Genomic DNA, 15,606 nt, shown 5'->3' on the forward strand with positions numbered 1-15,606 from the left:
CTGCATGTCACATGTATGTGATACTCACATCCCAACACCCTCCATGAAAACGACAACAGCAGAGACAATTCAGGCCTAGCATACACATGAGGTTTAAATGCATCAAAACCAACTTTGTGTTGGAAAGAGAGAAAGAAGTTCTCTCTCTTCTGATGACAGATGCGCTGTTGAGCTTTTTAAGGCCTTTTTTAAATTAATTGCAGAGCAAGTGAAAGCCTCCTTCCCCATTATGTTCCATTGACTGATCTGTTCACTCCGTCTACCCATCGTCCTTTCTTCCACAGGCCTCCCACTGTTCCATACAGGCATGTGGCTCCTTTCCTTCTCTCCCTGCATGCTTTCTTCAGCCAGGCAGGACACTGCAGTTTGTGTATTTCTCCAGGTGACCAAGTCTGAGACAGCCCAGGGCCCATCTCTAGGTGAGGATCTGGTGGCATGCACTGATCCATTAAGCCATGTTCACAAGCTCAGCCACTCTACCTGTGATTTCACACAGTAATTCAAAGCATCTTCTAAAGATTCAGAAAAGTCCATCGTGACCATACAAGTGAAGCAGTGTGAAAAATGGGAACACTGCTCATAATGTAGATGGTGGACACAAGATGGACACAGATTCTCTTCTGTGTTCATACAAATTGCCTTGCATCATTTTTGCCATTCATCTGACTTTCCAGTGCAGGCCAGATTCTCTTTTTAATTAATGTGTTTTACCTTTTTTTTTTTTTCTATTATTTCTCCCTTTGCTTTTTTCTCCCCTTAAATTTTTATTAACCAAGGGACACAACTTGAGATGTTTGCCTTCAGGCACTGCTGTGCATTGCTGATGACACAGCAGCCTCTTAAGGAATCAGAGCAACATTTCCATATCAAATACAAATCCTAATTAACCCCCTCTGTCTGCTGTTCAGATAATGTCAATGCTGTGGTAGTGAACTCTCTGCTAACAGCAAATAGAAGTTTTGTAACACCTTTATTAGAGAGGATTTGTTGTGTATAACTGATTCTGAAACAAAAGAGCTGACTGACCAGAGTTTGGTAGACAAATACTTTGGCCATGTTTTAACATAAACAGTGTGCCATAAGGAAGCATCAACATCTTCCCTTGTTCCCTCTGTTTTGCTTATACACAATATTTCCTTTCCAGATGAATTTCCACAGCAATAGCACCAACTCGGGTTTTGAACTCACTGCAGAAAGTTTTTTTTTATTATTTTTAACTCATATCATATGAGTTTGGTATACCTGCTATCAATCAAAACAGTATATACACACAAAACACTGGAGAATGAATGACAAAGTAGTGGGAGCTTTTGACCTATGTCTCAACTGCACCAATGCCCAGCATACCACGAGTTGTTATTTTTTAACAGCAAAATCATATTGCAAGTTGTGCGTTCCAACAGGGGTCAATGTCATTTTTTTGCAGATACAGACCCATATGAAGGAAACAAATCAAGGTCTCAAAATCTGATATGAAAAAATTCCCACACAACTGAAAGTTGAAATACAGACTAAAGGATATTTCCAGTTAATATGCTAAATACAGACCCTTGACACAGCATCATTGAAGGTTACAAGGCAATACAGGATGTGGGGTGCTACCTACCTAGCCTGCACTTTTGAGGTCATTTCAGGATGCCTTTAAATTAAATGCCAACGTTCCCTGTATAATTAATAGGACATAAATATGTTTCAAGGCCCTTAAGAGGAGATCGTCCCTTGCCAAGTTCAGAGTTCTCTGTCAGGCAACCAGGATGTGAAGTCTTCGGGATCAGGTCTTCAGAATTAATTTATATTTTTTCCATCACTTACATGGAGAACAAAGGCATTGCATTTTGGGGACATACCCTTTTTACCAATTCCTCAGCAAAAGGCATGTACATTCAGATATAGCTCAAACAGACCATCTCTATTTTGTAAAGGGCTCAAGCTATAATATTTAGGGTTTTTCTAAGGAAACTAGTCATGACTGAATCAGCAGCCAGACATTGTTTTCATACAAGATATTTTCTCTCTTTGAGTTCAAACTAGTCTGAGTGATCAAAGTGTCACTTTTGCCATACATAAACTTAACACAAATGTCTTCTATTGAGATTTGAATATATCTAAGTGGCTGTGTTTCTATTTTGCTACCTGAGAAATGGGATAACTATTATTTTCTTGATTTCATAGTGTGAAACCAAGAAAACTTTGAACTTTGTGGATGAAAGTACTATTCGCAGCACCACAAGTCCGTGCTCTAAAACTACTTACAAAATACCTTTCATTAAAATGACATTACACAGCCAATCATGTGATTTTTTGGTACAATCCTTTGAGACCTTTTCCCTTGTTTTTTGTTTTGTTTTGTTTTGTTTTGCACTGACATTCAGCTTACATATTTGTCCCAGTACCCAATGTTGTTGATAGTTCAAAAGTACTTTCCCCAGAGGCAAATAAAGATTATCATCCCAGCCCCAAATAATATTTTAATATTCTAAACAAAATTCTGAAGCCTTATTTTGAATTTTCTCTCTTGCACGCTCTTCCAAACATGACTTTTTCAAAAATCTGGACAATTACTTACATTGATAATAACAGAAAAAGTATAATAACAGGGACATGACCAGAGCTTATTGCAAAATGTTTCCCAGATAATTCTAAATGGTAGAATTATTACTCTTGGCAAGAGTACTTTTTCATTTCCCAAAGAGAGCAGGTAAATCATAAAAGACATTAACAAAATACTCTCAAATTACAATTTTATCAGGTATTGTGCTTAGGCTTTGCTGTGATTTGTTTAAATGATACAAAGAACATTCTATGTAATGTACTGAGTAAAAACAATTCCTTAAGAGAGACACAACTGAAGCAAAACTGCTCTTCCACACATCAATGCAGCTGACTTCCTGAGGTACCTTCTACTCCTATTTTCTTTAATTTTGTGTTTTGCTTATGTACACCTCTGTAAATATCCTTTGTGTCTAGGCATAGTATGTTTGCAGAGTGCAAAACATCTTTTTAAATATGCTATACAATAAATTTACACTTCTGTAAAGACATCTTAAAGCTATTTTACATTTAATAACTATTGGGAGCCTGCATGTTTATTGGAGCTTAGAGTGACTGATTACCTGTCTTTATAAAGCCAATAGACTTGTACATCTGTGATTACAGGACCAAGTCTTTGAGCATGAAAGTTTCCATGACTCCTCCATATATTTTCATTCAAGTCTTTCATGGAAGAAATACTGTTTAGGGGAACATTTGGGGATCTTACCAAAGGCATATAACTATTTTACACTTTTCCTGTCCTTTATTTATTTATTTGTTTGCTTATTTATTTATTTATTTATTTATTTTACTTAGCTGCTTGGACAGGTGTATCAAGTCTTTCCACTAAGTTCCTCATACTGCAGGATTATTTTTTTTATATGCATATCAGCATGCATAAGCACAACAAGATTTATTCTACCCAATATACATCAAAGGTAAGAAATATAAATGACCTTCCCAAGCATCTGAATTCTATTTTTAGCACTTCAATTCTGCTATAGAATTCAACATCAACTCCTACAATAATAAAGATTGGAAAAAGTTTTCAGTCCAAATTTCGGCTATTAAAAATTGACCTACGTATAATGATTTTCTACAAGAAGCAAGGGAAAGGAGGAAACCCATTATGTACTCTAATGAGAGAAATTTCTCTAAAAGAGAAATGTCTTCAAAGAATACTGAGAACATGTGAAGGATAATTATTTTTCTTACCAATTTTCAGATTCTCATCCATTATCACAACTGCAGTTACCACTGCAAGAATTTGTTTCAGTGAAATGAAAACTGCAGCCAAGAAGACCTCTATCCCAACTCTTTAACAGTGAGGATCTTACTGAAAAAGTACTTTTGTTCTTGGTGAAAGATGACGACCCAGTTAAGCAAATTTCTAGTATATCCTACTTTCGCTATCTGAAAATAATATATTAATACTCATTACTGCAAGCTGAACTCAGGCACCAGAAAACATTACATAAATTACAGATAAATGCATAAGTAAAGGATTCACAAACAAAACAAATTTATCAGTTGGTGTGCAGAAGCTTCATACAATTGAGCAGGTATATTTTTCTACAAAGATACTCCATCAGGATTTAAGAGGCATTTTCTGACCAGGCAGCCAGTGTACTCTGCAGTCAGCATTGTGCTGGTTTACACCAAGGTTTGGCTCGTGTATACAAAAGCATCCATTAAGATTTTGATCACCATTGACAAAGTTTGCATAAATGTGGAACACTAAAACCTGAAGCCCTTAAAGGAGAAAATTTCTATCGATGTTACAGTTTTATCTGACAAGGATTTAAGAACCAGATCTATGGCAATACACAGTTCTACTAGCCATAAGCATGGGTATGTATAACATACGTTCAACTATGGCACTTACATAAACCCTAGAGTTATATCTTACCTATACAACATGATGTTACAAGATTCATGAAAAACAAAACTGAATAAAATTGCTGATAAGAAATCATTGGTCTTTCAAGCCCCTCAAAGCACAGAAGTACTAATACAAAAGTTTTTACTACTGAAAACTTGTAGGATGAAATGCAAAAATGTAGGCACCTACAGTTCCCATGTACACCTTCTGGAATTGTCTCTGACAAACACTTCTCCAGTTCAGGCTACGTATCTTTTCCCTTTGCATTTCATAATATGCATCATGAAAACAGAAACAAGAGAGTGGAAAGGTGATGACAAGATTCTGGAATATGATTTCATGTTGGGGCATACTCTACTTAGCAATGTTTGAAGGACAAGAGGTTTATCTGCATGCTGCCTGAGCTAATCAAGGTTAATGCTGGAAGAGACTGGCTTGTCTCAGCACTGAGGAACACCAAAGTTGCCACCACAGGAGTTACAGCTAAATTCTGGGATGACACATTTCCAAGATTTCACTCTCTGCACTCTCTTAACTCTTTACAGCCTACTTATTCTTACATCTGCAATCACCCTGGGAAGGAAAAGGTGACCTACAACCAGCAACATTAAAACTTCAATGATCACTGAAGTAATAGAAGAAACTCTTTAAACCACAGAGTTTCAGAGGCAGGGTAGCTATGAGCTATTTCCTCCATTGTGGTCAACTGTTGAGCATATTCTCAACTAGTCCCTGCATTGTCCAGATCATGCTGTTTCTATATCTCTAATTATTCAGATGTTTTGGTGAGTATCCTGTGCCTTCTCATTCTGATTGCAAAGCTAAGTCCTAATAAGAAATGCATGGCTATTTTAAAGGATGTATTCTTGTCTCAGGATACAATAGATTGCACACACATCAGCACACAAAAAAGATGACACAGCCCCTGCATTTCAGCTGACTTAATCCCTAGAAAAAACTGTTGCCTTTTTGAGGTAAAATGTATTTTTCTATTATGGCACATGTTCAATATATACATTTACACTATAACCAAAACAAAAGTGCCCCAGAAACATAGGCTGAGATGTTTGACTACAACTTATTCATATTGTTTGGAGTGGAATGCCATTGCTCTATGGAAAGTTGTATTATATTATTCATGACATCATCTCAATATACAATCTATAATATATCTAAGTACATTGAATAGGTATGATTTCCTGTATAAACCTTCAGTGAAATATACTTGTCTAACAATGTAACCTTATAAGTTTGTCAGAGATTGGTAAAAATATATATATATGTATCCAAGTCTCCCAGTGCACAGGATTCAGTGCTTAACGTTTAAGCTCTGCTGTCAAGCTTTACTTTCAGATAATGGTTCTTACACTACTTTCTCATTCCAAGGGAGAACTGAATTCTGGAAAAATTCTTGACATGCATCCAAAATGCAAGAGAACTCTTTTATGGCCCATATTACAACACCCAGATTAGGGTAACAAGCCAAGTTACTTGCAAACTGTAAACAAAATAGTTAAGGAAAAAAACCTCACAGACTCGTATAGCCAAACAACAAAGCTGTCAAAGAGTTGGTTCCAGCTCATCTGTTATCTTTTTCACGATGCTACATGATTTATGTTAAATCACAATCCTAAGCCACAATGTTAGTTGGAAATAAATTCCTACATTGAGGAAATACTCAACTGGTTACAGCATCTCCAAGTTCTTATATTCCCTCTTTATCTTTGCACACTACATGAACATTGCAGAGAGAGAACAAAACAGCAGTCAATATGTTAGCTGCAGTATGGCTTCCTACAAGAAGGACAACATTTAATTGGCTTTGATATTTTTCCTTGTCCAGTATGTGTTTCTCTATGTGTATACACGCATGTGTGTGCACACATTTTCTTCTCTTTTGTATGGTGTACTTCAATGATATAATTAAAAGTCATTTATTTCCATCACATTTCCTTACCATAACTTACAAAGTCAAAGTGGAGGATTATATCGTATTTACAAACAAGTTGGCACTTACAGAATAAATTATTGATTCCTTTTTTATTATTATTATTTTATTCTATTTCCTTTTATTTTATTTTCCTTCTTTCTCCTCTTCCTTTTCACCCCAGGGCATCCAGAATTCAGGCAGAATAGTAAAGCCTTCTGCCCGTTTCCATTATGCTACATTAATGTGAGTAAATAGGATTCCAGCTGGTACACTCCTTCCTGATGGTTTGCTTGTTGCTGAGAGGCAATGCCTTCCACCTCAGTTCATGCCCGATGCTCAGGAACTGTTAGTCAAGGGAAAGCAAAGGCTGCATGTTTTCTTCCTCATTCTTATCCATGCGTTTTAGCACCCCAGGATCCACCACCGACTGAGACCTGCAGGAGGATAACACACTTATTTAACATTTCTAGATGAAGACAAATGAGGGTAAATCTCAGCTCTTGTTTGTTTAGTTTCATTTCTGCCAGAGCTTAAAAATGATGATACAGGTACTCTGGGCATCTGATCATCACAAATGGTCAGAAAATACATTCAAGAAGTGATTGCATGACTTTAAAGGACTCTGTGCTGTTTTGTGGAAATAGGAGTAAAAGGCAGAAAAAACAGCTCCTCTTTTCTCCTGTGAAGCATTGAAGAAGAGCACATTCTTAGCACATGATAGAGGGCAAACTAAGCAGTCTTTTGTACTGATGTAAGCACTAACCCTCTCTACCAGAAGGCTATATGGCAGTGGGCTCATAAAGAAGGTGTAATTCAGCCACCCAGATGGAAAATGGCATGCTGCAATTAGTGGCACGGAATTAGTTAGCTGGAAGCATATTTGCTCCTTTTCCAAAAGGCCCTTAAATGCAACAGTGTGTATGCCTAAGACAACCCTGGGGAACTCTGCCATGGCCAGCAGGATTTCTGGAGCAGTGGACACATCTGTCAAACTCACTTGTCAGCTCAGCTAAACACAGCAGAGAAGGATGGCAAAAGGGCTAGTTCAATGGTGATTGTAAGCTTTCTCCAAATTCTCTGATTCAGCACAGAAGAATAACACTGGTACTGATATTCTTCAACAGCCATGTGTGAGAGAGAAAGAGGAAATCTCAGCCTCCAGCAAAATCAAAATGCTCCATTAGAAACAAAATCTGAAGTGGTAAGAATGGGTTTCACATCACATATGTCACAGCTTGTCAAAAAATAGGCACTTCTAGGGTACAGTAAAAGAGACCTTTGTTAGATGTTTCTTTTAAAGTAAAATGAGTCTCACACTAGAAATGTGTATATCTCTTCTTTTCTATAAAAAGGACTTGACATGGCTAGAGTATGTGTACATCACTACAATGTAGGCATGAATTTTTGATCAGAAGAACACTGTGACTGCAACACTACTACAGATTTGTCCATTTGCCAGGCTACAGCGCAGAGAAAAATCTTTACAAATTCTGATCTCTCCTAACATGAATAAATGCAGTCAGTAACCCATTCTCATAAACTGGCACCATCCACTGAAACCAATGAATGAAGCTGATAACAAGAGATTATTTGTCTTTTTCTCAAAAATTATAAAGAAAACCTTTAAAACACAAAAAAAAATCTGAATCAAACCTTACACCAAAAATTTAAATATAATAACAATACAATTGTTATTTTCAAATAACAGTTATGACATTATCTTCCTGATGCTAAATTCAAGAAAAATAGCTTTAAATATCTTACTTTTTTTTTTTGGGGGGTGATATACATAATGATTTATTTATTTTTAGGACTGTACAATAATGCCCATCTAGAATGTTAGTTAATCAGGCAGAAAGCTAAACCACTGAATTAAGAATACTTTTTTTTTTTTTTAATTTTGTCTCCACAAGGCACTGTGCAAAGTTGGTTGACATGTTGCTGGTAGGAAGCTATACTCACGGAAAATCCAGTTCAAAATAAGTAATGCTGCAAAGCATGCTAATTTCAAAGAATTCCTATTTGTATGTAATAGAAGTACTAACAGGAGACAAAGCTTTCTCCTAGGCTGACAATGTCTGAGTAACCATTGTTTCCAGTTATCTGGGGAACTGAAGAGGAGACAAAAACTATACACCTGGCCTCAAATTTCCAGGGAGGGAATTTTGACCATAAATTCCCTGGGTACCCAAGCTTCCCAGTTCCAAGACAGATGTGAAAAAGAAACTGCACAAAGCCTGATCATATGGCTTGCAAGCTCAGGAGCTCAAATACCTTGTAGAAGAAGACATAGCTTTCATTTTAATTAATTTTAAATCAACCTTTACTGTAATTCCATTCAACATCAATTTATGTGTGAAGGCACACAAAATATTTGTACCTTCTATTTACATCTCCCAAATAACTTTAACACATTGCTGATTAAATTCTCACAAATCATAGTAGGACAGAGCTGTAATGCAAAGTCCCATTGCAAAGGTGAGTAACCAAAGTCACACACCGATACATTGCAAAGTTGGTCAAAACAGACATCGACCCTGTGTAGTTAGCTGAGAGCAGGATGCATATCCCTGCAGCTGCAGCTGGTGCCTCAGCTGTGATAGCCTTGTGTGGACAAAGCCACAGACTATACATGATTGCTGAGACAGCTGCAATAGTGCCACAACATGAACATGTTCATTTAGGAGGTCTGTGTTTCTGGTTTCTTTTTTATCTCAACCACACTCCTCATGCTCAGCCTTTCCTTCTAGCAGAGGTCATCCAATTCACCCAAAGGTCAAGGAGTTCTGAAGGAACTTCAGTGGTTCACATGGGGGCAGAAATGAATAACAAAGAAATGAACTCTTAACAGGATCTGGGTTTAAGAAGGATATTGTTCCAGAGCAATAAACTATAATTCTAAAATGCCAAGCCTACACCCTTGTGAAATTTGGTCTGTGAAGTCAAGCACTTTTCATTGATTTAATTCATGGTTTTTAGATGTTATTCTTCTGCAGTAATGTATCACATTTAGTGTGGTTTTAAGCCAAGAGAAACATAATCCTTCAGATGCCAAATTCAAGTTAAATTTAAATGGAATTGATTTATCTATTTATACCTTAACTTTTCTATTTCTACTTTATCACAGTCTGTGCACTTAATATAAGAAAGTATTGGGACTTTCTGTTCAGAATCTTACTACCAGTCCCTTCTACTTGGTACTAGCACAGTAAATCTGCTTGGTATCTTTTATATCCAGCAACTTGGAAGGAAGATTTCAGCAAGCACTGCAGATATGCTAACTGAAAATGAATATGAAGAAGGTGAAAAAATTTCATCTGAATATAATGCAGATACAGTTTTCAACATGCTTATTTTCTGCAATAGGCCTCCTACTGTGTCAGCTAACCCAGACTGAAAGAATATCTGGCAGTAAACTGCAGATTAGAAGTTTACACTGAAGTGTAATTCTGCATGAAAGACTTTTCAACCACAAGTTAAATGGGAATAATATGTGTGCTTTCTCCTCTTAAGAAAATATGGAGAATTTGTCAATGCACTGCTTTTCTACTACACTTTTCCAGAATAGTCTGGGGATTTGCTGCATCCTTGGATGAGGCAATTTCCTTTCATTAATTCCTTTTGCATCGGTAAGACTTTAGCATTTTAGCTCATATATTCCATTTTTTCTTTCTTCCTTCAGTAGCTTCTCTACTGTTTATAATTCTTGTATATTGTGCAAATCATACATAAATGTATTGTTCACTTCCCCCCCACCTCTTCCCAGGCTATTCACTTTCCCATTTTCTTCAATGCTTGTATTTCATTTTTTCTCATGGATTCAAAATCTTCTTTAATTTCTCCTTGTCCTATCCTAGTTCATTCCCAGCCAATCTCTTGCTATTTCTCATTTTCAAGGTTTTACAGATTTTTTGATACAAAATCTTTAAACTTCGCTGTTCTGTGGAGTTTTTTTGGTTGGTTGGTTGGTTGGTTGTTTTTTTGTTGTTTTGTTTTGTTTTTTAATTATTTCTACAGCAATATCCTGTTGCCTCTTATTTCCTAAAAAAAATCTCTCCTTCAAACTGCACTGTCCTTCCAAATCTATGAGATATTCACTTATCAAACTTATTTTCCTGGCTGATGATTCTCAAAATATTTTCTCCTTTCTGATCTGCTCCAAGAGTCTCTCTCCTTTCTACATGAAATACCATCTCCTTAAACTGAATTCTTAAGTTAACATATTTTGACTTACTTTGAAAGACTTTATATATAAAGTTTTCTGCCCTGTATGTTCTCTGATTCATTGCTAAGCTTACCCCTTACCCACTATGAGCTGCACACTGACTTTTGCTGCCTTACTCAACCTTTTTTACCCTGTCGTAACTTTTTCCTTTCTCTTCTACTAGCCTTTCTCTTCTGCTGGCCAGAAGGCTGGACCACATTCACCTCTCCCATGTGAATAACATCTCTGCTTCCATAGTTACAGTAGATGTAACTAACCTCTCACCATATTTTGATTTTGAATGGTAAAATACGGCGAGTAATTATACTGCATCTCCTCTAGGAGAAAAACATCTTAATTCAGGAAGTTCGCCAGAACTGGGAGCAACAATTGGCACTAATTTTGTCCTGGTTCTCCTCATTACTTTTTCTCATTTTGTGTGCAGTCACTGTGATGGACAGGTCAGGCAGTGTAAATGACTGGCATTTACACTGGCTGTACATACAGCCTGTATGTACAGGCTGGCATACATCAGGCACTGGAAAATGAGATGGAGAAAGGCAGGAGTTATCATCCCTCTCCAGCTGGACAACTGGTCCCATCTCATCCTCTGCACTGAGTCTCATTGGCTCTCTAATACTTGATGTAAGCTGGGGTGGGATATCAGCTTATTCCAAACAGTACTGTATACACTACCTATTATGGGCTATACTCAACAGCAATCTACTTAGGGAAAAAAAAAAAAAAAAAAAAAAAAATCCTTGTACACAATAAGCTGAGGAAAATACCTACAGCTTCATAAAAGAGGAGGAAGACAAATGTTAATCTCATGGCAATACTAGAATATGATGGTACCTTTAACCCACCTTTTCATGGACTTAGGAGAGAGATCCTTTTCTATATCTTTTGTAGGAGCATTGAAGGAGTCTACATTGCATTCACTGTCATCATCATATTCATGGTCTAGCAGTGTTCTTGCCCACGTCCCCATGTCATAGGGGGGCAACATTCCTCCAAACTCTGAAGGCAGGATCTCAGGATGTATTAGCTGATGTAGACTGTTGAGGTTATTACCATGCAGGAATATCTGTATGTGCATAACCAGGTAAAAACAAAGCAGTATCACAACAATCATCAAAGTTCAAATTACATCAGCATTATTACAGGATATTTTATGGTTTCAGTATTCTGACTGTGTTGGGCTAACAGCAGTGGCCACCAAGGTACACAATGCCTCTGCCTTAAGTACAGTCAGACTGCATTTGCAAACTAGCTGATTTAAGCATAAGTGACTTAAAATGTCTGCAAGACAAGGGGTCTAAAGAGGGTAAGAACTAATTTCAGGTAACTAGACAGACTGAAGACTAGACAGAGTGCTGACATTTTGTAATGTGTTTTCCTTAATCTTTGTATTAATTAATAAAGTACATAAATTAAGTACATAAATTAATAAATAAAATCAGCATTCTTTCTATATATTAAGGACTTGCTGAAAGTATTGACTTTCAGCATCTGGCCTTGAGTCCTATGAAAAATAAGGTAAATAACAATGTAATGAAAAAGATTTTCTTCCTTTATATGATACCACAACTAGCCAGCATCCTTACTTGACAATATATAAAGTAAGTAATACCAGTAAAATAATTTCTGTGACCACAAGTGAATAGTTGATGCACTACTTAATATTGTCTATCAATGTTTTCATTGACTGAATTGTTTTCAAATATGCTTTACATTTATATAGATAAAGTGTGTATAGAATGCATATGTAAACTCATATTTATACTTCTATTTATATTTAAACTCATCTTTTCTCCTCAGAGATCTGCAACATGTGAGAGATGAGCACTAGAAACAAAGCACCTCTGGATTTCAATAGCCTTCTCCCACTTCAGAGGACTTGCAGAACTTCCACTAAAAGGAAATACCTGCTCTTGGGCTTGGCTACACAGAAAGCTCACAGTAGTTATTACCAGATTAGCAAATGAACCAGGACTCAATTCAGGATTCACTTCAGGCACTAGGAGAAAGTGTCATGGCACAGTTCACATACATATGGTTAAATTTCTTTTATCTCTAGAAGAGGCTCACTTCATCCATGCTGCGCACTGGTCCTTACCAAAAGGACCTGTCCAAATAGGATGGCAAGGACCAGTGAGTAGCATGGGTCCTTTAGGACCAGGCATTGTGTAAGAAGGCACCAGCTGGCACCAGCGAGTGCCTGTACAATCAAACAGCAACAATAGCAGTGCCCAGCACTCTTTTAATTTACTAGTGCAAAAGTAGCCAGAAAGGCAAGGTAGGATGTTGCCTCATAATTCTGTCTTTTGCTCCCCGTGGGGCAAGCAGGGGTCTACACACAGAAATATCAAGTGTCTACCAATTCACATCCCACTTCACATGGCAAGGACTTCTCTGGACGGCTGTATCCCTAGAATGATTTATCCACAGTTAAATTCAAAGGGCAGAAAGACAAAAATACCAAATATATGCTTGTCTTGTATTTTAGCCCACCTTCCAGTCAACTGCAGATACAGGAAGCTTAATATAAACATGCAAACCCAGTAATATTCTTCCGTCTCAGAAAGGCATGTATCCTTGTGTGAGGGAACAAATATTCATGGCGTAAGTAATTTGGTTTACCATGTCATTCAAACTGGATGTTTCACTTTTTAGCAATTACTTTTATACATACCTAGTACTACATTCATTTGAATATAATTGTCAGTTGTAAATCTACAAGACTTATTCAAAAAATGCAAAAATAATTCAGGATAAATACAATATAAATAATGAGATCCTAATAAAATTATGAAGATAATTCTGTGTGATTTTTTTTCTGTGATTCATTTTCTTTTTCTTTCTTTCCTTCTTTCTTTCCTTCTTTCTTTCCTTCTTTCTTTCTTTTTCTTCCTTCCTTCCTTGTTTCCTAGCTCTTTTCCTCTCTTCCTTTCTCTCTTCTTTCTTTTAAGCTGCTTTTATTTTTAAGAGGTGGTCATAGCTTTCATAGCTTTCACATTTTGAAAATAAATTTTGAACTCCAAATACGTATTTAACGACCTGATTCAGAATTGACAAAACAGTTGTAAAAAGTTAGCTTTTCTATAAATATAAAATACAGATTCAGGCATCTTAATAAAAATGTAGATACCTAACTGATAAGCATTCACATTCAACTACCTTCTCACTTTTAATCTTGTAACACACACAGGAGCTTTACTTTACTCCCTGGTTATGCATATGCAGCGCTTGACTTAAATAGGCCTCAAACATATCTGGCACTGTAATGTTCTTTGTTGAAGCTGTGGTTGGTGGAGTGCAACTGGATCCTGAAGAATGAGTATTCATTTGCATATTTATAACAGATATTACATAAAAGCTTTTGTGATCTATAGTTCAAAATGCCAGAGACCTCTCAAGCATAATCTGTCAGCAAAAAGCAGCTAAACACCAAGAATTATTGTGGCCATGTAGTCTGTGTTTGAGGAAAGAAAATAGAGTTCCTTAGAGAGCTGACCCCATAAAAAAAAAAAACAAAAACAAAAATCATCATATTCTTTTCAGTGGCTTTGTATGCAACATTGATTGTGTTTTCCTGGATGACAAATTTCCTGTTTCTGAAATAATAACTAACTTTCTATGTGTTATTACCACCAACCTCTAATTTAATTGCACTGATGCAAATGCTCCAAAGTAAGCAACATCTGAAAGACTGCTAATGCTCATGCATGCACACATATTTCCTTTTATTGCTTTTCATTCAGGTCACTATGTACAAGCTCCTATGTACCAGCTGTGGTTTTTAGTTCATGCTAATGTCAAGGAAATCAGTAGGAAAGGACTTGGTACTCACTAACTCTGTCATAAAATAAAAACATGAATAATTTTAATTTTTATTGCAATTACTTTCTTATAAAAATTAAAATGTTGACAGTATTTTTATATAGCCCAGGAGAAAGTATATGCTTGTGTGTAAAAATACGTTTAAGTACACAGCTTGACTGTGTCCTTGAAGGATAAATGTGTGTTTGTCTCTAAAATGGGTAAGGATGCTCTTTACAATGAAGATGCATTTAAACACTTTCCACTGATAACAAGCTGGTATATTGTGCATATCTACTTAATTTACGGCATGATACACCTGCTTACTATAATTGCCAGGTAATGGAAAATTAAACAGAAAAATACCCTTTTTCTTGTCTTCTCCTTTAAAAAGGGCCGTATAACTGTGTAGAGGGCATGGATATACCATGGTTGATTGACGAAATGTATTCCTCCAAAACGAGCTGGAAAACTGTCCTGTATGTCACAAAACAAAAACAGACAATGTAAGATAAATCATAACAGAAGTCTCACATGCATCAAATCATTTTTGTTATGCTGAATGCTTTAATTTTCATAATAAGCCTTAAAGGAGAATAAATGTTCTTCAAAACCATGTCCTCTCAGTAGTGTTCCAGCCTTCCATGTCAAGGGAAAAAAAAAAAAAAAAAAAAAAAAACCTCCAGAAATGTTTAAAACATCTATGATTTTTCCATAATCCAACTATGCAATATATTTTTCTCCTTCCCACTTCTATGGAATTTTATTCACTGTATTCATTTATCTCTTCCAGTGTCACTAATGAGCACTGGAAATGTCCCTCATTTCCCCTTAAGAAAGCAGATGTAAATCTAAACTACCAGTCAAAGTGTCTCCAATATTATTTATATTTCATAAAACTGAGAATGCATTAGATATTGTGCATAAACTGTTGTGCAATATCTATGACTGTAATTCTTCTTACATTGTGAGAGGCCTGGGAGCTTAAATTTAAGGACAGAATATCTGTGTTGAAGCAATAACTTTTTTTTTTCTTACTGAACACAAGGGGTAGATAACTCCCTCAGAAAGATTTTGATCAGCATTTTCAACTTCCAAGTGAAAAGAATATGCCAAAGGGCTTGTCAGTTTGAAGGGGACATCCTCTCCGTCCTTGAATACTATTTGGCAATAGCCAAATTCTTTACATATCCTCAATTTGGTTTCGCTTGATTGATCATATGCTCAAACAATGCA

The 15,606-nt window shown here is 36.4% G+C and overlaps 1 protein-coding gene across 1 annotated transcript in view; it reads right to left on the reverse strand.

Annotated features, from left to right (window-relative positions):
- Positions 1–685: 685 nt before the first annotated feature.
- CLVS2 (clavesin 2) overlaps positions 686–15,606 on the reverse strand; it is a 55,631-nt gene continuing 40,710 nt past the window's right edge. The window contains exons 3-5 of the mRNA XM_068677568.1: positions 14,737–14,847; positions 11,415–11,635; positions 686–6,778 (exon numbers count right to left, since the gene is read on the reverse strand). Coding sequence (XP_068533669.1) covers positions 6,691–6,778; positions 11,415–11,635; positions 14,737–14,847 — 420 coding nt within the window. The 3' untranslated portion in view covers positions 686–6,690. The remainder of the gene's footprint in view (positions 6,779–11,414; positions 11,636–14,736; positions 14,848–15,606) is intronic.

This window comes from Anas acuta, chromosome 3, assembly GCF_963932015.1.
Source record: "Anas acuta chromosome 3, bAnaAcu1.1, whole genome shotgun sequence".
NCBI lineage: Eukaryota > Metazoa > Chordata > Aves > Anseriformes > Anatidae > Anas > Anas acuta.